The 27,075-nt window shown below is 43.5% G+C and overlaps 1 protein-coding gene across 1 annotated transcript in view; it reads left to right on the forward strand.

The window, feature by feature from the left end:
- Positions 1-21,767, forward strand: part of SCIMP (SLP adaptor and CSK interacting membrane protein) — a 39,652-nt gene extending 17,885 nt beyond the window's left edge. Inside the window, exons 4-6 of the mRNA XM_068977445.1 lie at positions 1,330-1,403; positions 3,920-4,097; positions 21,491-21,767. Of these exons, the coding sequence (XP_068833546.1) occupies positions 1,330-1,403; positions 3,920-4,097; positions 21,491-21,767 (529 nt within the window). The remainder of the gene's footprint in view (positions 1-1,329; positions 1,404-3,919; positions 4,098-21,490) is intronic.
- The last annotated feature ends 5,308 nt before the right edge of the window (positions 21,768-27,075 follow it).

The raw sequence follows: 27,075 nt of genomic DNA on the forward strand, positions 1-27,075 counted from the left end.
CCAGGCAAGAATACTGGAGTGGGTTGCCATTCCCTTCTCCAGGAGATCTTCCTGACCCAGGGATCCAGCCCACATCTCCTGCTTAGCTGGCAGATTCTTTACCACTGAGTCACCTGGGAAGCCCCTGAAACGTCTCACCAAAGTATAATATAAATACAGAAAAATGCATATGCTAAGAGTACAACTCAATGAATTTCCACAAACTAAACAGATCCGGTAGCTGGCACCCAGATTAAGAAACAAAATTACCAGCACCTCAATCCCATAGATGCCCTTTCAGCCTTTAAATCCTAAGGATAATCACTGTCTGAAATAGTATAGGCTCATTGCTCCTTGTCTTTATTCTTCATATACATGGAATTATACAGTATGTGTTATTCAGTGTTTACCCTCTTCTGCTCAGCATTTTTTTGTGAGATTCATCATATGTAGTTCTAGACTGTTCATTCTTATTACCATAGAGTGTTCCACTGTGGAACTGAACCATGATGAATTTATCCATTCTGCTACTTATAGGCATTTGAGTAGCATCCAGTTTGCCACTGTTATGAATAGTGCTGTTATAAACATTTTCGTAACGTATCTTTTGATCAGCAGGATATATACCCAACGTTGCTGTCACATGGTGGGTGCATGTTTAGCATTAGGAGTACACCTGTTTTTTGTTTGTTTGTTTGGCTATGCTGGCTCTTCATTGCTTCAAGGGCTTTTCTCTAGTTGCGGTGAGCAGGGGCTACTCTTCATTGAGGTGTGAGGGCTTCTCGGTGCTGTGGCTTCTCTTGTTGCAGAGCACAGGCTCTAGAGCTTTAACAGCTGCAGCATATGGGTTCCATAGTTGTGGCTCCCCAGGCTCCGGAGCACAGGCTCAATAGTGGCGGCACACGGGCTTAGTTGCTCTACAGTATGTTGACTTCCCAGATCAGGGGTCGAACCCATGTCTCCTGCATTGGCAGGCAGATTCTTTTTATCACTGAGCCACCTGGGAAGCCCAGGTTTTGCACATCCATTTTGCACATCAAAATACACCTGGTGCTTCCCTCCTCGTCCTGATCCAGCTCAGGTAAATACAGGAAGATGAGATCCGTGGTCTAAGTTAGAGTGCTTCTGCTCCACACCTTCAAATCCAAATGGTCCCTGGGCTAAAGAAATGGTTTCTTTAGTGTGTCAGTTACAGATGGGGTGCAAGACCTAGAAAAGAAAGGAGGTGCTTTCAGTCTTTAGGGACCAAGATTTGAATGTTCAACTCTGTCCATTTCCCTTGACATTTTCTCTTAAATTGGCAGGCATGATCAAAAGCAAACATTGACTCCTATACTTTCTCTCTTCCAGGAATGTTACGGAACAATTCTCAGTTCAATTACCCCCTCTGCCACCCAGGGATATGCTTTCCCCAGAGGTTGCCTGTGAGTATATTTTGCTGATAAGTCTCATTCAGGGTAGAATAATAAATTTGTCTTGGCGTCTTAGTCACCTTGTGCTCAGTTGCTCAGTTCAGTTCAGTTCAGTTCAGTCGCTCAGTCATGTCTGACTCTTTGAGATCCCATGAATTGCAGCGTGCCAGGCCTCCCTGTCCATCACCAACTCCCGGAATTCACTCAAACTCACGTCCGTCGAGTCGGTGATGCCATCCAGCCATCTCATCCTCTGTTGTCCCCTTCTCCTCCTGCCCAAATCCCTCCCAGCATCAGAGTCTTTTCCAATGAGTCAACTCTTTGCATCAGGTGGCCAAAGTACTGGAGTTTCAGCTTTAGCATCATTCCTTCCAAAGAACACCCAGGACTGATCTCCTTTAGAATGGACAGTCTCTCAGTCATGTCCAACTCTTTGCAACCCCACAGACTGTAGCCTACTAGGCTCCTCTGTCCATGGGATTCTCCAGGCAAGAATACTGGAATGGATTGCCATTTCCTCCTTCAGGGGATCTTCCTGACCCAGGGATCGAACCCACCTGTCCTGTGCCTCCTGCATTAGCAGGCAGATTCTCTACCACTGAGCCACTTGGGAAGCAGCTTGGGTTGCCCATAAAACAGTAACACAGACAATGTGGCTTAAATGACAGTAAATTTCTCATAGTTCTGGAGGCTAAAAGTCCAAGATCAAGGTGCCAGGCAAATCTGGTTTCTGGTGAGAATACTTCTAGTTTGCAGATGACTGTCTGCAAACGGAGGGGAGACAGCTCTCTGGTGTCTCTTAGAAGGGCACTAATCCTATTGGATCAGGGCCCTGCCCTTCTGACCTTGTTTAACTTTAATTACTTATTTGGAGACCCCATCTCTGAATATAACTGCACTGGTGGTTAGAGTTTCACCATATGGATTTTGTGGGGACACAAACTTTCAGTCTATTATACTGGAATTTGCAGATGGCAGCAGCCTGTTTCAAGGAGATGAATTAAGTTTAAGATGAGGGGGGAGTACAAAATAAGTACCAATGCTTCCAATATTCAATGTGTAAATTCATATTCAAATTCCAGCTTGCAGCATGGATATAAAGGAACACTGGGCTTCTCACACTTCATATCAGAAAATCTCTGCCTGGTTCCCTTGACTGAAATATTCTTCCTTAAGCTCTACATACAGCTGACTTTACCTCACCCTTCTAGTGTCAGCTCAAATGTTACCACCTCAGAGAGTTCACTCCTGACCATCCTACATAAAGAAATCCTTCTAATGCTCCTTTTGAAGCTTATGACAATTATCCTATGTGAGCTTATTTAATCATCCTTCATTTGTCCATTATCTGTCTCCTCCATTATAATACAAACTCCAGAAAACAGGTACCTTTCTTGTCTTGTTCGCCGTTTTTTACCCACCATTAAGAACAGTGCCTAGAGGGACTTCCCTGGAAGTCTGTGGGTAAGACTCCATGCTCCCAGTGCAGGGGGCCTGGGTTTGATCCCTGGTCGGGGAACTAGATCCCCCACGTGCCATACAACTAAAGAGTTTGCGTGCCACAACTAAGACCCTGGACAACCAAATACATATATACAAATATTAAAAAAAAATAGTGTCTGGAGCTTAGTAGATAATGGATGAAAATATTTTAATTGAATAGATAAATAGTAATATTAGCTAGCATTTGTTGAGCAGGCACTGTGTGTCAGGTCCCATGCTAGGCACTTTATAGGTACTGTCTCATTTAATCCTCTCAACAACTATATGCAGCAGCTACATTATTATGTCCCTCTGACAGAGGAAGACACTGAAGCACAGAGAAGTTAAGTGACTTACTCATGGTCACACAGCTAGTGACTGCTGAATCCTGAAGATGAGTTTGGATCTGACTGCAGAACTGAAATGGTGGTTGTTATTCAAGTTCTCTTGGGAAAAGATGTGATTGTGGGGAGGCAGCCTCAGGCCCCATCAAGGGGGAGCTGAGATTTTCCTCCCACTTTAGTCCATGTGCTATGCGCCCATCTTCTGCTAATCCTACCTTTTGAAGACACCACTGTCCCATTCCTTCTTAGCAGAGGAGTGATGGATGTGAGCAATTATAGATAGCTCTGGAATGCTGTGTTCATTCATTGTGAGGGACTTGCCTGAAAGGAGATATTGTCTGTATCGCTTCCTTATGAGGATCAGAACCTGTAGGCACAGCACTACTCATTTCACTACTAGCTCTGGTCAGCTTCCTGTCTGAACTTCTGTCTTGTGGCTCCCACTGCAGTGCAGTCAGGCAAAGCGACAAGGGAGTCAAGATGTCTGGCTGATGTTTGCCGCTTACTCACTGGGGCTGGGGTGAGCCTGAGACTGTGTCATGGCTGGACCTCAGTTTCTTCAGTTTCCTCTGTGAAATGGGGATCTGGTCCACCAAGACGTGGGAGGATCACTGAAACCCATGAAAATCATGCAGAGCCACTTGGTAAAAAATACATAAACGTACGCTAGCTTTGCATGTGATATCTTTTTGTGTATTCTAGCCCCACAGGAAACCCCAAGTCGGCCCACACCAGCTGCATACTCTTCAGTACATAAAATTAGAAATAAGAAGACAATCACCGTCCCAAGCTATATTGAGCCTGAGGAAGACTATGATGATGTTGATGTCCCTGCCAATACAGAAAACCATCATCTTAAATCAAACATTTCTTCCTTTTGGCAAGCAGAAGACGGTTCACAGAGCTTATTTTAAAAACAATCAAGAATGGTTGAATTTCAGTAAGTGCCCAGGTTCGAAAGCCAGTGGTAACATTATGGAGGTCTATAAGATAAACACTTTCTGAATCAGATGGAGGAGCATCAGTGATCAGATAACTGCAGCCAGAGGAAAGCTGCCTGTGCTCAGCTCTGAGAATGGAGAGCGGTCAGGCCTTGGGCTTCTGCTGAGCGAGGTTCCATGTGGAGGCCCACTGAACCCTGCAAAGCTCTCCCCGCTTCCCTCCGCCCCGAGAAACCACTCAGTTCCCGGCATTCTTCCCATTTGTGTGGTTCTAAGTGATCTTAAATCTTGGTGTTTGATTGTATGAGCGTCCCAGGCTCCCATCCCCTGCACAAGCCCCTACCCGCTCCACCCACCTCACACATTGAGGGGCTGTGGGTGGTAGTTACAGCTAAGCGCTCTTGCACACAAGTCACACGTCACGCCTTGTGCATTCTTCAAGGGTGGGGTGTGCTTCTTGTTCTTGTGAACCCTCCCCACCTATACAACCCCAAGCCCCAGGGCCTCTCTATGACATCGGCCAAACTAACCACAGAGATCCAAGTTTCCAGTCAGAGTTTTTTCACTGCTTCCTGGCTGCCCCATAACAATCAACAAAGAACAGAAGTCACCTTCTGGACCACAGGACAGATGTTACACATAGGGGTGTTGACTTTGCAATATGTGTACTGGAGGAAAGAAGGTTTCCCCAGGAAAAATCATAGGGAACAGGAAAGAAAGGGGCGAGTCAGTGGCAGATTCAAGATGAAAGTTCAGGGGTCTTTAATACCCTCCTCTGATATTTTCATTACTGCTTTCTCCCTTGTGTAGCATTCAAGACAAACAGCATCATATTCTCCCTGCCAGATTCCTGTCCCTGAGTGACTGGGAGGCAGAAACTCCAGTTCAATATGCTATACCTAATGATACATCCGGGGAGTGGGCTGCTGTCCAGTCATACGAGTGTCCTAGTGGGGTCACCAAGGCCCGAGTCAGCTTTGTAGGCTCCTGAAACTCATCGATTCCTTCAAGTTTATCTGCTGACACCTGAAGACTTGACACTGTCTAGCCAGACTCACAGGATGCTGACTTCTAAGCAATTCCTAAGAAATCCAGCTAACAGGCTTGCAGGGCGAGCAGCAGGAACTGGTGGAAAGGCCCAGGAGTGACACCTGGACTGAGCTCCTCCTTGAGAGACGGAAAGCGTGTACCTGTCATTCCCCTCAACCACTAACCACTGCTGGACCAGTGAGGACCTGTGCTTCCTCCCAGGTTTTCTTTTTCTAGACTCCATAGAAACTTCCAACTCCCTTGTAATACCTCCTTGTTTTAGACCAGTGGTTCTCGAACTATGGCCTTAGGGAGTTCTGGTATTCCGTGAGCCAGAGAGGACTCACTTCTTAAATCCTAGAAAAAACCCACGTGCCCTAGAGCCCGCACAGGACAACTACTGAAGCCCACACGCCTAGAGCTTGTGTTCCACAAGAGAAGCCACCTCAATGAGAAGCCCAAGCGCTGCAATAGAGAGTAGCCCCTGATTGCCACAACTAGAGGAAGCCTGCACAAAGCAATAAAGACCCAGCGCAGCCATAAATTAATTAATTACATTTTTTAATTATAGGAAAAAAATGGCTAAAGGATAGAAGTGTTTACCAAGCATGCTTTCCCTTTTAAAATTTCCACAAACCATCCACATCTACACCAAAAGTTAAAAAGTAAATACCAGACATGTATAAACTACTCCTTGGTTTCTGGGCCACCACCATCTCCTGGTTCTCCTCCTGCCTGACTGGCCTGTTTCCATCTTTGTAAGAACACCTCCTTCTGAAACATCTCTTCAATGCCAATCTTTCTCAGGGTGCTGTCCCTGCATCTCCCTCCAAACACTCATGAGTGACCTCATGGCATCTCACTGCTCCCTGCAATTGGCCCTAATGAAATACTTCTCACTCTGCATTATAATTGCCTAGTTAATTCTTTATCCTCCTTCCTAACTTGGGATTCTTTGGGGTGGAAGCTGTCTGGCTCACCACTATATTTCCAGTGTCCAGCTCAAACCCTGGCATATATTAGGCACTTAATAAATATTTATTGAATGTTGATCATTAATGGAAAATCTACCAGTGTGACAAAAACAAATCATTTTTCTCTGGGCCTGTGTAACTTGGCTGAGATTTTATACAGGGCACCTGTAATAAAACCATGTTTTCTACCAACAAAGTTGTTTCCAGTTTGGATGATATAGTTAGGTACATCAAGATTTCACAGGACATTTTTGTGTATTCTAGCCCCATAGGAAACCCCAAGTCAGCCACCAGCGTCATACTCATAGATAAAGTCAGAAATAAGAAGACAGTTTCCATTCTGAGCAACAGCGATGATGTTAAAATCTCTACAAATATGGAAAACTATCATTTGGAAACAATTCCTGTTCTACCACCTTAGCTGATTTGAGAACTGATGGCTTACCCATGCCCCAAATCAGTGAATTTAGTTTTCTTTAAAATAGTTAACGGTCTGATCTTCTTTGTGATACAGACAAGATTGTTCCCTGGAAATGCTCTGGTTTATTAGCAACAAATTTTACAAATCATGTGTTTCAGTTAGTATGCTTTAGGCTGCAAGGAACAGACTGTCCAATGAAAGATAACTTAAATAATAAGAAATTTATGACTTCACAAACCAAGGCATCTTGGTAAGCACTCACTCCATAATTCATCAGATTTAAGACTCAGAGATATGAGCTGACTTTTCTTATTTTCTCTTAGCTTTCCCCTCATGACAGCTATTTTGCCACCATGAGGGGAAATCTAAGAGAATTTTCCTATGAGAGGAAAGCTAACAATCACATCCTCTTATGACAATAAACCTAGGAAGGAAAGGGGGCATTTTCTCCCATAGAACTTTCCATTAATTAGGAAAACCTTTCCCAGAAGCTCCCAGCAACTTTTCCTAATGTCTCATTGGTCAGGATTGGTTCACATGCACAGCTCTAGGAAAGGCCTATTTTCAGCCTTTCTGGCTGGAAGTGGGCTTTGCCATCAAGGAAAATGAAGGGAATAGCTGCTAAACAGACAATCTACCATCACTTCATTTTTATATATAACACTGTTCATTATTTGTTGGTTTTCAGTTAAAACCTCACAGTTGGTAGGTTCAGGGTAAGGTGTCATGTCCAGATTCTACCATTCACCCTTCTTTTCTTACAGGGTTTTGATCAATTAAAAATTGACAAAGAATTGCCATCAGATGAGGATAATAACAATAACAACAATAGCATCACTAACACGGGCCCAGAGTGACTAAGCACTACTTTATGTTATGTTCTAAGGAACCACTGTGCAGTGTAACGACAACCTTGAACAGGCAGGCCTAGTGGGACAGTTATAGTTACCAGAGAAGGCCTTCATCCTCCTTTTTCCACCTCCTTGGCCTTGCTGTTCCTTGAAAACCACTCTGATGGTCTCAATATTCCTTGCCCTCAGATAAAATCTAAAGGTAATGGACTTTTCTGTTCACTCTATGGTAATAAAAAGTCTGCCAGGTGTGGTTTACACAGGTGAATGCATTTCTTAAAACTTAGTGACTACACACTTCAGATTTTTGCATTTCAACCTAAGTAAAGTTTACCTCAAAAGAAAAACTGGGACTTCCCTGATGGTCCAGTGGTTAAGAATCTGGCTGCCAATGCAGGGGACATGGGTTTGATCCCTAGTTGGGGAAGATTCCACATATTGCAGGGAAAGCAAACCCATATGCCACAACTAATAAAGCCCGAGTGCCCTAGAACCTGCACTCTGCAATGAGAAGCCACCACAATGAGAAGCTCGTGCACTGCAACTAGGGAGTAGCCCCTGCTCGACACAACTAGAGAAAGCCTGCACACAGCAATTAAGATCCAGTGCAACCAAAAATAAATAAATAAAAATTTATAAAAAGAAAAACTGTAAACAAATATTGAACTCTATAATGATATGCACACTGAAGTAGTTAAAGGAGGCACACTAGTGTTTGCAATTTATGTTGAAATAATTCCAAAGACAAGAAGGTTGTAGAGCCTGCACTTTAGGCCAGAGAGAGAGGGTTGGAGCCATTTCTCCTTTCTTTTTTTTTTTGCCACGACATGTGGCATGTGCGATCTTAGTTCTCTGACTAGGGATAGAACCCATGCCCCCTGCAATGGAAGCCTGGAAAACCACTGGACTGCCAGGGAATTCCCTCTCATCTCTCCCTTTTGAGATAAAATAACTTCATCCCTATTCTCAGCAAATCTCTTAGAGTCAATTCAGTCAAGTTAGTCCCTCTCATCTCATCCTTCTCCACAGAAATTAAGAGAAAGAGGATGACTCCCTCCTGACTAAGGATGACCTTTTCCCGAACTTGCTGGCCAATGGACTGAGGTCAGAGCAATTTCCTGGGGGTCAGTCCAGCTCTGCCTCCCTAGTAGGTGTTCTTCACCTCCCCGATATGTACTCCACTCTTTCCAGAAAAACCTCCTGATTTTCCCATTGGATCCACTTATTTTTCTTCTCTCTGTTGGTGAAGTTTGTGCAGCGTCTCATCCCTAACATAGGCTAGAGCATGTGACCCAGTCTGGGCAATCCAAGGCTCTCATTCCCTTGGCCTGAGTGATTGGTTGATGCACTGAGTACCAAGGCAGGTGTCCTCTCTCACTGGATCTGAAGCTAAGGGGATATAAGTTCTCAAGAGAGAGCCCATCATGAAGGATGCTGAGCTAAGAAGAGAGTCCAGATGCTAATGGCATTGTCAAGCAGCCATGCTTGAAACCTGGCATACCCTCTGGAGTTTTTAGTTACTTGAGCCAATATTCTTCAAGTCTTTGACTCTGCGCATTAAGGCTTATCCTCATCATTGCTGCCTAATCTAGGTCTTGCCATCATTCACCTGGTTTAATGCAAAAGCCTCCTGACTATTTTCTCCTCCTCCAGTGCATCTCCCACTTGCTGTCAGAGTAAACTTTCTAAAACACAAATATGATTAGACCATGGCTCTGCTTAAAACCCCTCCGTGGTGCCCTTGTGCCTACAATTAGAATCCACACTCTTTTGTACATCATGTAATGCCCTAATAACTGGTCCCTACTGGCCTCATTTCAGCACTTCCTGTCCTCTGGCTATGCATCCTGACCACAGGAAACTGCTTGCAGCACTCCCAAAGAAGTGAAATGGTGCTAAGGCTTTGCATAGTCTCTTTCTTCTGCTGGGAACACCCCTTCCCCGCTTCTCCACTGGATAAACTGTGACTCACTCCTCAGCACCCAGCTGGGGTGTTGCTTTTTCCAAGAAGTCTTTACTCACCCTCCTCCAGTATTTCTCTTATACTTATCATAATGCATAACTATCTCCATCTCATGGTTACACATCTCTTTCCCACCCAATATTGGGCTCCTTGAGGGTTTGGATTATTTTAGGGTGACTCTAAATTCATTTTTGCCCAGGAGAATTTTGGCTTTAATGCCTTGGCATAATTATTAACAGCACTCTGTTTAACTCTCAAGAGTGTCCTGGTTTGGATGATAAACCATACATTCAGCCTACTTATTCATGATGTCTGCCCTCAACAGAGTGTTAGAAAAAATCTCTTTCAAATGAAGGCATGAATGTGTGACCCTCCCTAGGTCTCATTTCCTTCTATCAGAAAAATGGTTGAACTAGACGATTTCTAAGTTCTTTACTGCTTGAGGTGATTCAAATAAAGTCAGTAATCCTAAAAGCCAAAACCAGCAGGTTTAATTTATCTTCCCCTCAAAAGGACCCGCCTTACAGAATTACTTATTCAAATATATTCACGCCTGGATCAACAACCCTACAGACCATTACCTGCTGGGGGGCTGGCAACGGACACAATATAGACTGAAGACTGACGTCTTCTCACCTGAAGACACAGTTCCCTCAGGCAGCCCCACTAGTAACTGGATAATTTCCTTTGTTGTTGTTCAGTCGCTCAGTTGTATCCAACTCTTTGTAACCCCATGGACTTCAGCATGCCAGGCTTCCCTGTCCTTCACCATCTCCTGGAGTTTGCTCAAACTTATGTTCATCAAGTCAGTGATGGACTGATTTCATCTAGTTCAGCCATTTTTCTGATAGAAGAAAATGAGATCTAGGGAGGGTCGCACATTCACGCATTCATTTGAAAGAGATTTTTTTAACACTCTGTTGAGGGCAGACATCAACAGTCCATCAAGCCATCCAACCACCTCATCCTCTGAAATCCCCTTCTCCTGCTTCAATCTTTTCCAGCATCAGGGTCTTTTCTAATGAGTCAGCTCTTCACATCATGTCTTTCCAATGAATATTCAGGACGGATTTCCTTTAGGATTGACTGGTTTGATCTCCTTGCTGTCCAAGGGACTCACAAGAGTCTTCTCCAACACCACAGTTCAAAAGCATCAGTTCTTTGATGCTCAGCCTTCTTTATGGTCCAACTCTCACATCCATACATGATTACTGGAAAAACTATAGCTTTGACTAGATAGACCTTTATCGGCAATGTCACTGCTTTTTAACAAGCTGTCTATGTTGGTCATATCTTTTCTTCCAAGGAACAACTGTTTGTTAATTTCATGGCTGCAGTCACCATCTGCAGTGATTTTGAAGCCCAAGAAAGGATAATCTCCTAACAACAGACAAAAAACCAATTTCCATTGGTTCTTGTGATGCACTTTGCATCAACAGTGTTATGATTGCTCAGACATGTCTCCTGAATTGTAGGCATCGGTTTCTAACCTAGCCCAACCACCTTCTCTGCATGCTTTGTCACGGCCGCACAGCAGAATGAAATCCTACCTAGATTTAACTCTTGGTTGCTGAAAACCCTCCACCATAAATAGACAGGTAACAGCTGACTGTGGTCACATTGCATTTTACTACTACAGTAGAGTGTGCAAAGTGCTCCCTCGTAGCTAAGTTGGTAAAGAATCTGCCTGCAATGCAGGAGACCCGGGTTTGATCCCTGGGGTGGGAAGATCCCCTGGAGAAGGAAATGGCAACCCACTCCAGAATTCTTGCCTGGATAATCCCATGGACAGAGGAGCCTGGCGGGCTACAGTCCACGGGGTCGCAAAGAGTCAGACGTGACTTAGCAACTAAACCACCATGAGAGTGCGCAAATCATTATCTGCAAAACCATTGGAAGAAACAGCCAATTAATATTGCTGCACCTTGGTCCTTCAACTGTAAAAGTTTATACATTTACTCACATCTCATTGCCAAAATTTAATGCAAAGTATTAAATCAACTAGACTTGCACAATTTAAATATTCTACAATCAAACAAGCTTAAAATTGAAGCTGAATTACTTAAAATAAACTTTCACAAAGTGAGCTATGAACTAACAGGTTTTGAATTATTACTTTTCCAATATTAGATGCCTCAGCATTTTTTTTAAACAAATTGAGGGTCAGTGGAATATGGCTTAGGTTTTAACCAAAATAGCAAAAGGTAGAATTTAATAAAAATGAAATTCCCCTGATGATTAAAAAAAAAAGTTGATTTGCATAACTTGCACACATCTACCTCCCATGAGGCACCAAACAAAAATAAATCTGATACATTTAATGTTTACACTCTACAATGCTATTCTTAGTGGCCAGGAAAAACTTCTTCCTCTAAAGTACTCTAAAAATAAAAGTACCATGAATTTCTCAAAGTTGTTTAGAAAAGATATTCAATATTTCATATATCAAATCTCTATTGTATCATTAGCCTACTTTAATAACAATTCTATAATTGTTTACAGTTTCAAACTTATCTGAAAACAAAAACAACTATATACAGATTTTTTTAAAAGGTCAGCTTTAGCCACTGTAGAGAACAGTTTGGCAACATCTAGATAGTGGTAAAGAATCTGCTTGCCAACGCAGGAGACACAGGAGATGTGGGTTTGATCCCTGGTTGGGAAGATCCCCTGGAGCAGGAAATGGCAACTCACTCCAATACTTTTGCCTGGAAAATTCCATGGACAGAGGACCCTGGCGGGCTACAGTCCTTAGGGTCACAAAGAGTCAGACACTATTGAGCAACTGAACACATACACATAGCAAAACTGAATATGACCCAGCAATGCTACTGCAGAATATATACACTACAACAGTGACTTTTGAAATTTTTAGCACCAGATCTCCATCATACTCTTCAAAATGACTGAGGACACCAAAGAAATTTCGTTTATGCAAAAGATACCTATTGATATTTACCTTATTGGAAAGAAAAAGTGAGAAAGACTTAAGATATTGATTTATTCATTTAAAATAATGACCCATTCATATTAATGTAAATAAAATTTAGTAAAAATAATCACATTTTCCCAAGCCAAAAAATAAAAATTAGTGAGAAGTTTTGGGCATTGTTATATTTTTGTGAATCTCTTTGTCTAGCTTATTTTAAAATATCCAGATCCTTATATCTTATTTGTGTTGCAAATCAACCTCATGTAGCTTCTGGAAGGCTCCATTGTACATTTATGAGCCGAGAAAGGGCAAATAACATCTTTATACTATTTATAAAGATAGTTTTGTTCTCATGGCTCAGACCACACTTTGAGAACCACTGCCCAAAAGAAGCTCAAGAACATGTATAAAAATGTTATTTCTAGATTTTTTTGTTATAATAAGAAAACGGAACTTACATATCTGTCCCTCTGCAGGGGACAACAAGCAGTGTGTGTGTGTGTGTGTGTGTGTGTGCGCGCGCGCTCAGTTGTGTTTGACTCTTTGTGACCCATGGACTGTAGCCCGAGAGGCTCCTCTGGCCATGGAATTTTCTAGGCAAGAATACCAGAATGGACTGCCATTTCCTTTTCCAGGAGATCTTCCCAACCCAGATACCCAACCCATGTCTCTTGCATCTCCTGTATTGGCAGGGGCATTCTTGGCTGCACTATTGCTGGTTTGCTCACCCTTCATATTTTCAATGACCAACATGGTGGGTGCTCAGTAAGTATTTGTGGAAGGACGGAAGGAAGAGGCAGAGCTATTGAGGAAGAAAGTCCACATATTGTCCGCACCCTCTATAGTGAAAGCGCCTGAGTCCTAATCATTGGAATAACAGGGAATTATATGCAACTTGCTTTAAAATTTAACTGTACTGTATTTCAGGGACATATTTTCACAGATGGAGACTTTTAGTTCACAGGGTAGGAATGACCAAAAGCCATGTGATTCTTGTATAATTTGAAGGCTTATTTTTCTACTAACTAAAAATAAAGATGTATTAAGGTGTCAGTGGCAAATCACTTTAGTATTCTTGCCTTGAGAGCCCCATGAACAGTATGAAAATGCAAAAAGATATGACACTGAGAGATGAACTCCCCAGGCCGATAGGTGCCCAACATGCTACTGGAGAATACTGGAGAAATAACTCCAGGAAGAATGAGAAGACAGTGGCAAAGCAAAAACAATGCCCAGTTGTTGATTTGATTGGTGATGGAAGTAAAATCTGATACTGTAAAGAGCAATATTGCACAGGAACCTGGAATGTTAGGTCCATGAATCAAGGTAAATTAGAAGTGGTCAAACAGGAGATGGCAAGAGTGAACATCAACATTTTAGGAATCAGTGAAATAAATGGACTGGAATGGGTGAATTTAACTCAGATGACCCTTAGATCTACTACTGTGGGCAAGAATCCCTTAGAAGAAATGGAGTAACCCTCATAGTCAACAAGAGTCCGAAATACAGTACTTGGGTGCAATCTCCAAAACGACAAAATGACCTCTGCTTGTTTCCAAAGCAAACCATTCAATATTACAGTAATCCAAGTCTATGCCCCAACCAGTAATGCTGAAGAAGCTGAAGTTGAACCGTTCTATGGAGACCTATAAGATCTTCTAGAACAAACACCCAAAAAAGATGTCCTTTTCACCATAGGGGACTGGAATGCAAAAGTAGGAAGTCAAGAGATACCTGGAGTAACAGGCAAATTTGGCCTTGGAGTACGGAATGAAGCAGGGCAAAGGCTAACAGACTTTTGCCAAGAGAACCCACTAGTCGTAGCAAACACCCTCTTCCAACAACACAAGAGAAGACTCTCCACATGGACGTCAACAGATGGTCAATACCGAAATCAGATTGATTATATTCATTGCAGCCAAAGATGGAGAAGTTCTATACAGTCATCAAAAACAGGACCGGGAGCAGACTGTGGCTCAGATCATGAACTCGTTATTGGAAAATTCAGGCTTAAATTGAAGAAAGTAGGGAAAACCACTAGACCATTCAGGTATGACTTAAATCATTTTCCTCACAATTATACAGTGGAAGTGACAAATAGATTCAAGGGATTAGATCTGATAGACAGACTGCCTGAAGAACCATGGATGGAGGTTCGTGACATTGTACAGAAGGCAGTGATCAAGACCATCCCCAAGAAAAAGAAATGCAAAAAGGCAAAATGGTTGTCTGACAAGGCCTTACAAATAGCTGAGGAAAGAAGAGAAGTGAAAGGAGAAAAGGAAAAATATACCCATTTGAATGCAGAGTTTCAAAGAATAGCAAGGAGAGATAAGAAAGCTATCCTCAGTAATCAATGCAAAGAAATAGAGGCAAACAATAGAGTGAGAAAGACTAGAGATCTCTTCAAGAAAATTAGAGATACCAAGGAAACATTTCATGCAAAGATGGACACAATAAGGGACAGAAATGGTATGGACCTAGCAGAAGATATTAAGAAGAGGTGGCAAGAATACACAGAAGAACTATACAAAAAATATCTTCATGACCCAGATAACCATGATGGTGTGATCACTGACCTAGAGCTAGACGTCTTGGAATGCGAAGTCAAGCGGGCCTTAAGAAGCATTACTATGAACAAAGCTAGGGGAGGTGATGGAATTTCAGTTGAGCTATTTCAAATCCTAAAAGATGATGCTGTTAAAGTGCTGCACTCAATATGCCAACAAAATTGGAAAACTCAGCAGTGGTCACAGGACTGGAAAAGGGCATTTTTCATTCCAATCCAAAGAAGGGCAATGCCAAAGAATGTTCAAACTACCACACAATTGCACTCATCTCACATGCTAGCAAGGTAATGCGCAAAATTCTCCAAGCCAGGCTTCAACAGTTCATGAACGATGAACTTCCAGATGTTCAAGCTGGATTTAGAAAAGGCAGAGGAACGAGAGATCAAATTGACAACATCCACTGGATCATAGAAAAAGAAAGAGAATTCCAGAAAAACATCTACTACTGCTTTATTGATTACACCAAAGCCTTTGACTGTGTAGATCAGAACAAACTGTGGAAAATTTTTCAAGAGATGGGAATACCAGACTACCTTACCTGCCTCCTAAGAAATCTGTATGCAGGTCAAGAAGGAACAGTTAGAACTGGACATGGAACAACAGACTGGTTCCAAATTGGGAAAGGAGTAGGTCAAGGCTGTATATTGTCACCCTGCTTATTTAATTTATATACAGAGCACATCATGCAAAATGCTGGGCTGGATGAAGCACAGGTTGGAATCAAGATTGCCGGGAGAAATATCAAGAACCTCAGATATGCAGATGACACCACCCTTATGGCAGAAAGCAAAGAGGAAATGAAGAGCCTCTTGATGAAAGTGAAAGAGGAGAGTGAAAAGGCTGGCTTAAAACTCAACATTCAAAAAATGAAGATCATGGCATCCGGTCCCATCACTTCATGGCAAATAGATGGGGAAACAATGGAAACAGGGACAGACTTTATTTTGGGGGGTCTAAAATCACTGCAGATGGTGACGCAGCCATGAAATTAAAAGACACTTGCTCCTTGGAAGAAAAGCTACGACAAACCTAGACAGCATTTTGAAAATCAGAGACATTACTTTGCCTACAAAAGTCCATCTAGTCAAAGCTATGGTTTTTTCAGTAATCATGTATGGATTTGAGAGTTGGACCATGAAGAAAGTTGAGTCAAAGAATTGATGCTTTTGAACTGTGGTGTTGGAGAAGACTTGAGAGTCCCTTGGACTGCAAGGGGATCCAACCAGACCATCCTAAAGGAAATCAGTCCTGAATATTCATTGGAGGAATGATGCTGCAGCTGAAACTCCAATACTTTGGCTACCTGATGCAAAGAACTGACTCTTTGGAAAAGACCCTGATGCTGGGCAAGATTGAAGGCAGGAGGAGAAGGGGACAACAGAGGATGAGATGGTTGGATGGCATCACCGACTTGATGGACATGAGTTTGAGCAAGCTCCGGGAGTTGGTGATAGACAGGGAAGCCTGGCATGCTGCAACACATGGAGTCCCAAAGAGTCGGACACAACTGAGCGACTGAACTGAACTGAACTGAACTGAACTGAAGGTGTCCAAGTTGTTAACAATCATGGACTGAAGACTACTGCCATCTACTGATGTATTAAGAAGTTCACGTGTTATGGGTAAAATGGCCGGCCGTTGCCATTAAGAACGGAGAAGGCAATGGCACCCCACTCCAGTACTCTTGCCTGGAAAATCCCATGGATGGAGGAGCCTGGTGGGCTGCAGTCCATGGGGTCGCTAAGAATCGGACACGACTGAGCGACTTCCCTTTCACTTTTCACTTTCATGCATTGGAGAAGGAAATGGCAACCCACTCCAGTGTTCTGGCCTGGAGAATCCCAGGGACGGGGGAGCCTGGTGGGCTGCCATCTATGGGGTCACAGAGAGTCGGACACGACTGAAGTGACTTAGCAGCAGCAGCAGCCATTAAGAAAAAAAATATTTTGCCCAGATTTTGTTTGGAAGTATTCGATAATTCAAACATAAAACTGAAATATTTACTTAAAGACCTTTTTATAAACTAGATAATTAATGTAGAACTTTTTGTTACATACAAATTATTGCATGTACATGAGAGGATATTCTTAATATAACTTTAGGTAAATTTCTTAACGTTTTTCTGAGACCAAACAGCAAAATCAATCGTTAAAACAAGTTAACAGATTCAGTTCAGTTCAGTTGCTCCGTCGTGTCCAACTGTTTGCGACCCCATGAATTGCAGCACGCCAGGCCTCCCTGTCCATCACCAACTACCGGAGTTCACTCAGACTCACATCCATCGAGTCAGTGATGCTATCCAGCCATCTCATCCTTTGTCGTCCCCTTCTCCTCCTGCCCCCAATCCCTCCCAGCATCAGAGTCTTTTCCAATGAGTCAACTCTTCGCATGAGGTGGCCAGAGTACTGGAGTTTCAGCTTCAGCATGATTTCCTCCAAAGAAATCCCAGGGTTTATCTCCTTCAGAATGGACTGGTTGGATCTCCTTGCAGTCCAAGGGACTCTCAAGAGTCTTCTCCAACACCACAGTTCAAAACCATCAATTCTTTAGCGCTCAGCTTTCTTCACAGTCCAACTCTCACATCCATACATGACCACTGGAAAAACCATAGCCTTGACTAGACGGACCTTTGTTGACAAAGTAACGTCTCTGCTTTTTAATATGCTGTCTAGGTTGGTCATAACTTTCCTTCCAAGGAGTAAGCATCTTTTAATTTCATGGCTGCAGTCACCATCTGCAGTGATTTTGGAGCCCCCCAAAATAAAGTCTGACACTGTTTCCACTGTTTCCCCATCTATTTCCCATGAAGTGATTATTGTCTTAATATAAAGATATTTTCCTTTCTCTCCTCTTATCTTGCTTTTACTTGTTCTCTGACTGTGTGGATCACAATAAACTGTGGAAATTCTGAAAGAGATGGGAATACCAGACCACCTGACATGCCTCTTGAGAAACCTGTATGCAGGTCAGGAAGCAACAGTTAGAAATGGACACGGAACAATAGACTGGTTCCAAATAGGAAAAGGAGTACATCAAGGCTGTATATTGATTGTCACCCTACTTATTTAACTTATATGCAGAGTACATCATGAGAAACGCAGGGCTGGAAGAAGCACAGGCTGGAATCAAGATTGCCGGGAGAAATATCAATAACCTCAGATTTGCAGATGACACTACCCTTATGGCAGAAAGTGAAGAGGAACTAAAGAGCCTCTTGATGAAAGTGAAAGAGGAGAGTGAAAAAGTTGGCTTAAAGCTCAACATTCAGAAAATGAGGATCATGGCATCTGGTCCCATCACTTCATGGGAAATAGATGGGGAAACAATGGAAACAGGGACAGATTTTATTTTGGGGGGGGGGATCCAAAATCACTGCAGATGGTGACTGCAGCCATGAAATTAAAAGATGCTTACTCCTTGGAAGGAAAGTTATGACCAACCTAGACAGCATATTAAAAAGCAGAGACATTACTTTGCCAACAAAGGTTCATCTACTCAAGGCTATGGTTTTTCCAGTGGTCACGTATGGACGTGAGAGTTGGACTGTGAAGAAAGCTGAGTGCCGAAGAATTGATGCTTTTGAACTGTGGTGTTGGAGAAGACTCTTGAGAGTCCCTTGGACTGCAAGGAGATCCAACCAGTCCATCCTAAAGGAGACCAGTCCTGGGTGTTCATTGGAAGGACTGATGCTGAGGCTGAAACTCCAATACTTTGGCCACCTCATGCAAAGAGTTGACTCATTGGAAAAAACCCTGATGCCGGGAGGGTTTGGGGGCAGGAGGAGAAGGGGATGACAGAGGATGAGATGGCTGGATGGCATCACTGACTCAATGGACATGAGTTTGGGTGAACTCCAGTAGTTGGTGATGGACAGGGAGGCCTGGCGTGCTGTGATTCATGGAGTCGCAAAGAGTTGGACACGACTGAGCGACTGAACTGGTAACAGTGGTGTCATCTGCATATCTGAGGTTATTGATATTTCTCCCAGCAATCTTGATTCCAGCTTATGCTTCATCCAGCCCAGCATTTCACGTGATGTACTATGCATATAAGTTAAATAAGCAGGGTGACAATATCTAGCCTTGACCTACTCTTTTCCCAATTTGGAATCAGTCCGTTGTTCCATGTCAGGTTCTAACTGGACATAAGGGATCTCGTAAGGGATCACAATAAATATTGTGGGTAGAACGTGGGGCGGGAAGAAGAGAAGATGTAAGGGAGGAAGGAAGATTGATTGTGCTCACAAAAAGAGAAGGAAGTACTCACAAAAAGAAGAGATCTTCAGAGTTCCTTCCATCTCTATGATTCTAGAATATTAGTAACTATGACAAGGAAGCCCGTGGTGAATTACAAAGATTTCAAAGGCAACCAAAAGTCACTCCAAAAAACGGATTCAGGCATCCTTGCCCTTCATCATCAATGAAACAGCCCTGCCTTTAAAGATGATTACCAAGGAGTCCCCATTTTTTCAAATACTCACTAAGTCTCCACTATTATGAATCTGGGTAGGGAAAAATCCATCAAAACATGAAAATATTCACCCACCAACTTCCAGTTAGTCCCCTTGCAAAAAAAAAATCCCTCCCAAGTTAATATCCATGACTGTTTCCACCTATCTAGTTAACACCTTGTCCCTTGGGTGATGTAAAGATTTTGCATAATAAAATTAAAATACTGTACAATGAAAATTTATTAGAAAGTAAAATTCAGATCTTCCAACAAAAGAAGGATTTGGACTTTCCTATTACATACGTTCCAGTAGAGGTGGGTGTATGTGGCTTTCTTGTCCTTCATCGGCCCCTATTTACATATGTTCCAGTAGAGGTGGGTGTATGTGGCTTTCTTGTCCTTCATCGGCCCCTATTTACATATGTTCCAGTAGAGGTGGGTGTATGTGGCTTTCTTGTCCTTCATCGGCCTAACTCTTCAGGGAGAGCCTGATTGCAAAAAACCTTCACAGCCCTCCCTGTGTAGTCAAATCTTTTATAAACACTTAGGGCACCATGTACTCTTCAGAACAGCATTCACTACTGTTAACATTCTATATTTATTCATGGAACTGTTTAACTATCTCCTCTTGATGACTTTAAGTTCCATGAGGGGACCTTGGGTTTGCTCAGCATTCATTGCATCACCACTGTTTGGCAGAGAGCAGGCATGACATACATACTTTTAGAGCAAATGAATTACATAATGAATTCACAGGAGCAGCATGTTAAACCCAGATGAGATCAGAATGCCTTTTGTTCTTTTAAAAAAAATAGTACTAAAAAGCCAAACCAAACCACTCTCAATATGACTTTATAGTTCTCAAAAAAAAAAAAAGAGTAGCTACCGTTCTTCCCTCAACCATCCTTTTTTCATTCTTCTGGCTTAAGCAGACTTTGGTTCTTAAAAAGAAAAACAACAACAAACGCTATTTGTGCTTTTAAAAGTAATATAAGAAATACAAGAAAACATTCATGTTTACAACTTTTCTGAAAAAAAGAAGAGTAGGAGACTAGCCCACCAGATTTTAAAACATAGTTAAATAATATCATATATGAAACGAATCGCCAGTCCAGGTTCAATGCATGATACTGGATGCTTGGGGCTGGTGCACTGGGATGACCCAGAAGGATGGTATGGGGAGGGAGGAGGGAGGGGGGTTCAGGACGGGGAACACGTGTATACCTGTGGCAGATTCATGTTGATGTATGGCAAAACCAATACAATATTGTAAAGTAATTAACCTCCAATTAAAATAAATAAATTTATATTAAAAAACAAAAAATAAAACCTAGTTAAAAGCTCACTATAACAATTTATTATCAAAGCAGATAGAAACAGGTAACAAACAGAAAGTACTTAAAATACATAACCAAGTATACTTTGGCCACCTCATGCGAAAAGTTGACTCATTGGAAAAGACTCTCATGCTGGGAGGGATCGGGGGCAGGAGGAGAAGGGGACGACAGAGGATGAGATGGCTGGATGGCATCACGGACTCGATGGACGTGAGTCTGAGTGAACTCCGTGAGATGGTGATGGACAGGGAGGCCTGGCGTGCTGCAATTCATTGGGTCGCAAAGAGTTGGACACAGCTGAGCGACTGAACTGAACTGAAGTACATACGTGAATTTAAGGAAATGGCAAACCATTCCAGTACTCTTGCCTGGAAGATCCCACGGACAGAGGAGCCTGGTAGGTTACAGTCCGTGGGGTCGCAAAGAGTCGGACACGACTGAGCGACTTCGGTTATTTCAGTTAAAGACAGTATTTAAAATCAGTGAGGAAAAGGAGGGTAATCCATTAAACCCGACTCAGAGAGGTTAGGTAATTTACCCAAAGTCAAACACCCATAAGTGGTGGGTCAACGATTTTCTCTGATTTTCTAATTATCTTTCTCACTCAGAACTCGACCTGTTAAACATTTCGCTATCCTTTTTAAAATCTCCGTACTGCCAAGGCTTTTTTCTTTTTTTCTGCCAAGCCTGTGACAGGGCAATGGAAATAGAAGGCATCAATGAATCAGACCACAAAGGCACGCAGGGAGAAAAAGATTAAAAATTAAATGTGGTTATCTGATAAGAACGCCCACCCAGACCGACAGGCCGAAGGCAGGCCCGTGGGCGGGTCTAGGACCCCCGGAGGACTTGCGTCTCGGTGGTGGCCTCGCTCTTGTAACGCTGCGCCGGCAGGTGCACCAACCTGCTCGGCGCAGGACCCTCAGGACTCTGCTCGTGCGAGACCGAGCCGACGACACTGAGCCTGCGCAGGGGAGACCCCCAGAGCCGGTGGGAGGTTGCCTGGGGGCGCGCCCGCGGATTGGGCGACAGAGCCGTGTCAGCTGCGGGAAGGTGAATGCCCGCCTGCTGGAGCACGCCTGAAGTGACCGGCCACCGGGGGCGCGGTGTCTAGGGTGGTGGCCCCGCGCCCAAGGGAGGAACCAGGACCGAGCGCTGGTGGCCGTGGAGGGGGCCCCGGTCAAGCGGGAGGCTAGGGGTGGCCTGGAGGTGAGACCACGCCGCGATCACATAACTGGGGGCTCTTGGAAGAGAGTTGGGGAGCAGATCTTCGGAGATGGGCACTGAACTCTCATTTCTCTGTCAGGCGAGTGTATACTTCTGGGTTCTGTCTCATCACAACAAAGATTTGGAGTGTCGGACATTAAAGCCCTTGGAGTGTTATAGCTCTCTGGTCTTGGGCAGACTGTGTTATAGCTCTCAGATCTCGAACAGACCCTGTAATAGCTCTTAGACAAATCAGTGTTACAGCTCCATGTTTCAGTTCTATTTTATTTAGAAAATAACAAGAAAATCCATCCTCGAGATGTGAGGGCATGTCGATTCAAAGACTCAAAGACAAGAGCGCTCCAGCGCGCAGGGGCGGGGCGTGGGGGGGATTGGGGGGGGCGGGAGGAGGAAGCTTTGGCACCCCTTTTTATATGTTCCCCCCGCCCCTCGCCTGCCCTATGTAAACTGGGTTAGCCAGGAGTGTTGTTTGTTCTACCTGAGGTCCTCACTCTGGTCCTCGGACCTTCCTTTGTTCAATTTTCACGGGCTTTTTTCTTTCTTGTCTTTTAGCCACTGCCATTCTGGACTCCTTTTCGCTATTCTAACTACCTCAGTTCAGTTCAGTTCAATTCAGTTAAGTCGCTCAGCCGTGTTCGACTCTATGCGACCCCATGAATCGCAGCACGCCAGGCCTCCCTGTCCATCACCAACTCCCGGAGTTCACTCAGACTCACATCCATCGAGTGATGCCATCCAGCCATCTCATCCTCTGTCGTCCCCTTCTCCTCCTGCCCCCAATCCTTCCCAGCATCAGAGTCTTCTCCAATGAGTCAACTCTTCGCATGAGGTGGCCAAAGTACTGGAGTTTCAGCTTGAGCATCCTTCCCTCCAAAGAAATCCCAGGGTTGATCTCCTTCAGAATGGACTGGTTGGATCTCCTTGCAGTCCAAGGGACTCTCAAGAGTCTTCTCCAACACCACAGTTCAAAAGCATCAATTCTTCGGTGCTCAGCTTTCTTCACAATCCAACTTTCACATCCATACATGACCACTGGAAAAACCATAGCCTTGAGTAGATGGACCTTTGTTGGCAAAGTAATGTCTCTGCTTTTCAATATGCTATCTAGGTTGGTCATAACTTTTCTTCTAAGGAGTAAGCATCTTTTAATTTCATGGCTGCAGTCACCATCTGCAGTGATTTTGGAGCCCCCAAAAATAAAGTCTGACACTGTTTCCCCATCTATTTCCCATGAAGTGATGGGACCAGATGCCATGATCTTCATTTTCTGAATGTTGAGCTTTAAGCCAACTTTTTCACTCTCCTCTTTCACTTTCATCAAGAGGCTCTTTAGTTCCTCTTCACTTTCTGCCATAAGGGTGGTGTCATCTGCATATCTGAGGTTATTGATATTTCTCCCGGCAATCTTGATTCCAGCTTGTGCTTCTTCCAGCCCAACATTTCTCATGATGTACTCTGCATAGAAGTTAAATAAGCAGGGTGACAATATACAGCCTTGACATACTTCTTTTCCTATTTGGAACCAGTCTGCTGTTCCATGTCCAGTTCTAACTGTTGCTTCCTGACCTGCATATAGGTTTCTCAAGGGGCAGGTCAGGTGGTCTGGTATTCCTATCTCTTTCAGAATTTTCCACAGTTTATTGTGATCCACACAGTCAAAGGCTTTGGCATAGTCAATAAAGCAGAAATAGATGTTTTTCTGGAACTCTCTTGCTTTTTCCAGGATCCAGCGGATGTTGGCAATTTGATTTCTGGTTCCTCTGCCTTTTCTAAAACCAGCTTGAACATCTGGAAGTTCCTGGTTCACATACTGTTGAAGCCTGGCTTGGAGAATTTTGAGCATTACTTTACCAGCGTGTGAGATGAGTGCAATTATGCGGTAGTTTGAGCATTCTTTGCCATTTCCTTTTTTTGGGATTGGAATGAAAACTGACCTTTTCTAGTCCTAACCACTAGACCACTCAGGTATGACCTAATCAAATCCCTTATGATTATACAGTGGAAGTAAGAAATAGATTTAAGGGACTAGATCTGATAGATAGAGTGCCTGATGAACTATGGAATGAGGTTCGTGACATTGTACAGGAGACAGGGATCAAGACCATCCCCATGGAAAAGAAATGCAAAAAAGCAAAATGGCTGTCTGAGGAGGCCTTACAAATAGCTGTGAAAAGAAGAGAAGCAAAAAGCAAAGGAGAAAAGGAAAGATACAAGCATCTGAATGTAGAGTTCCAAAGAATAGCAAGAAGAGATAAGAAAGCCTTCCTCAGTGATCAATGCAAAGAAATAGAGGAACACAACGGAATGGGAAAGACTAGAGATCTCTTCAAGAAAATTAGAGATACCAAGGGAACATTTCATGCAAAGATGGGCTCCATAAAGGACAGAAATGGTATGGACCTAACAGAAGCAGAAGATATTAAGAAGAGGTGGCAAGAATACACAGAAGAACTATACAAAAAAGATCTTCACGATCAAGATAATCAGTAGGTGTGATCACTGACCTAGAGCCAGACATTCTGGAATGTGAAGTCAAGTGGGCCTTAGGAAGCATCACTACAAACAAAGCTAGTGGAGGTGATGGAATTCCAGTTGAGATATTTCAGATCCTGAAAGATGATGCTATGAAAGTGCTGCACTCAATTCTAACTACCTAACATCTCCAAATGGAGAAGGCAATGGCAACCCACTCCAGTACTCTTGCCTGGAAAATCCCATGGACGGAGGAGCCTGGAAGGCTGCAGTCCATGGGATCGCTGAGGGTCGGACACGACTGAGCCACTTCACTTTCACTTTTCACTTTCATTCATTGGAGAAGGAAATGGCAACCCACTCCAGTGTTCTTGCCTGGAGAATCCCAGGGACAGGGGAGCCTGTTGGGCTGCCGTCTATGGGGTCGCACAGAGTCAGACATGACTGAAGTGACTTAGCAGAGCACCATCTCCAGAAAAGGAGAGAGTTTGCAGCTTTCAGGACCTAGGCACCGGATGGGTGCCGTCAGGGCTTCTAAGCCCTTGGCCCTCATTTTGGTCTCAGCATGCCCCACCCATCCCCATCTTCAACTCCCCTCCTCCACCATGTCCCCTTTTTACTTTCTGTTCCAGTTCCCTCCTGTGAGTTCTGCAAATCACATCTCTCCCAGGCTCAGAATCAACCCCCAGGCATGAAATGACCTTGTTCCTTGTCCAGTGCTGTGCCAAGTGTGTTTGTAGATGTAACTTCAAGTACAAGATTGGGTTTCTACGCTCCAGGAGTAATGGACAGCCCCGCTGGGAAGACTAGACTGAACCACAGGAATGAACTGTATGGTTCAGACACGTTCTAATACCTGATCTAAAATGTTCATACTGTTGGAGCTCAGAGAAGGAGGGACTTGGGCTGGTCTCTTCTTTGTGAAGGTCTGTATATTTTTTTAGGTATAGCTGCAAAAGTCATTTTCTTTGGCTAGCCTCCCAGGATTGCTATCTCTCACTTTAAACTGTTCATCTTTTTTAGTTAAACAAGGGTCTGTTTCATGAGCACTTACTACCTGGTTTCGTGTCTAAGTCTTCCAGGCCCGTAGGTAGGGACTCTTGTCTTATGTAGTAGTGAAGTTGCTCAGTCGTGTCCGACTCTTAGCGATCCCATGGACTGTAGCCTACCAGGCTCCTCCATCCATGGAATTTTCCAGGCAAGAGTACTGGAGTAGGTTGCCATTTCCTTCTCCAGGGGATCTTCCCAACCCAGGGATCAAAGCCAGGTCTCCCGTATTGCAGGCAGATGCTTTACCGTGTGAGCCACCAGGGAAGCCCCTCTTGTCTTGTGTAGCATCATCTAATGCATGAATAAGAATTTAAAGGATTGAAATAATAATAATAAGGATTGAAATAATAATAAGGATTAACTAAGGTGAGCCTGAAACAGTGGAAGGTATTTGTGTAAGCCAGAGATAGTAAAAGTTTGGCCCCTGGGCCAGATTACTTTGTAGACACTTTTTGTTTTTTCTCCTAGCCTCACCCTGCAGCTTGTGGAGATCTTGGTTTCTTAGGGATTGAACTCCAGCCATAGCAGTGGAAGTGCCAAGTCCTAACCACTTGACCATCAGGGAGTTCTCTCTAGACAAATTTTCTTGACTCATGCTGTTTGTTTTTACTTGAACTAGTGGCCAATATTTTAAAATCAGAAAATTTCTTTCACATCCACTCACTCAAAAGTCTGGGTTTTTAGCATCTCTTGGAAAATCTGAAGATGTGGCCAAACAGGACCCACATGTCTGCATGGTACAAGTAGCAAGAATTGAGTAGCAGTTCCCTCCTTTAGACTCAGTATAAGATTTTCAGATACCCAGTCCCCACTAATCATTGTCTCCCAGACACTGAAGCAAAGTACCAGCTGTCATTTACCACCTAGATTATGTCACTCATTCTGATGAACTGCTTGGCCTTTTGCCACATTTGATCTTGATGTAGATGAAGGAGAGTAGGAAGGAGCACAAGTAGGAGAGTCATGGGCAAAGGGACAGAATGGGAAGAAGCCTAGTATATGGGGATGTTAGGATTTGAGAGCATAGGTTTGCTCTTAGGGAATCATAGAGCAGGGCTATTGCTATGGGTTAAATTGTACCCCCAAAAAGGATATGTTGAGGTCTTAGCCCCTCATGCCTCAGAAGGTGACCTTATTTGGAAACAGGGTCATTGCAGATGTAGCTGGGTAAGATGAGGTTATGCTGGAGTAGAATGGGCCCCTACTTCAATATGACCAGTGTCCTTATAAGAAGATGGCCAAATGAAGAGACAGAATGCCATGTGAAGATGGAGGCATACACTGGAGTGCTGCATCTGCAAAACAAGGAACAAAAGGATTGCCTGCTGTCACCAGAAGCTAGGAGAGAGACCTGGACCAGTTACCCCTAGGAGCCTTCAGGAGGGAACCACCCAGGCAACACCTTCCTTTCAGACTTCTAACTTCCAGAACTGTAAGAGAATAAATTCCTGTTGTTTTAAGTCACCTGGTTCATGGGACTTTGTCATGGCAGCCCTAGGATATAATCCAGCTCTGTGAGTCAACAAGAAGCTATTATTTCTTTTAATGGGTGATAGAATAAATCATGATAGATTTTTGCTCATTGGTCTTAGCCATGTCTTAGAAAATTATTTCATTTGACAGTGTTCTCAGCACTGATTGG

The sequence above is a fragment of the Capricornis sumatraensis genome, chromosome 8 (assembly GCF_032405125.1).
Source record: "Capricornis sumatraensis isolate serow.1 chromosome 8, serow.2, whole genome shotgun sequence".
Classification (NCBI taxonomy): domain Eukaryota; kingdom Metazoa; phylum Chordata; class Mammalia; order Artiodactyla; family Bovidae; genus Capricornis; species Capricornis sumatraensis.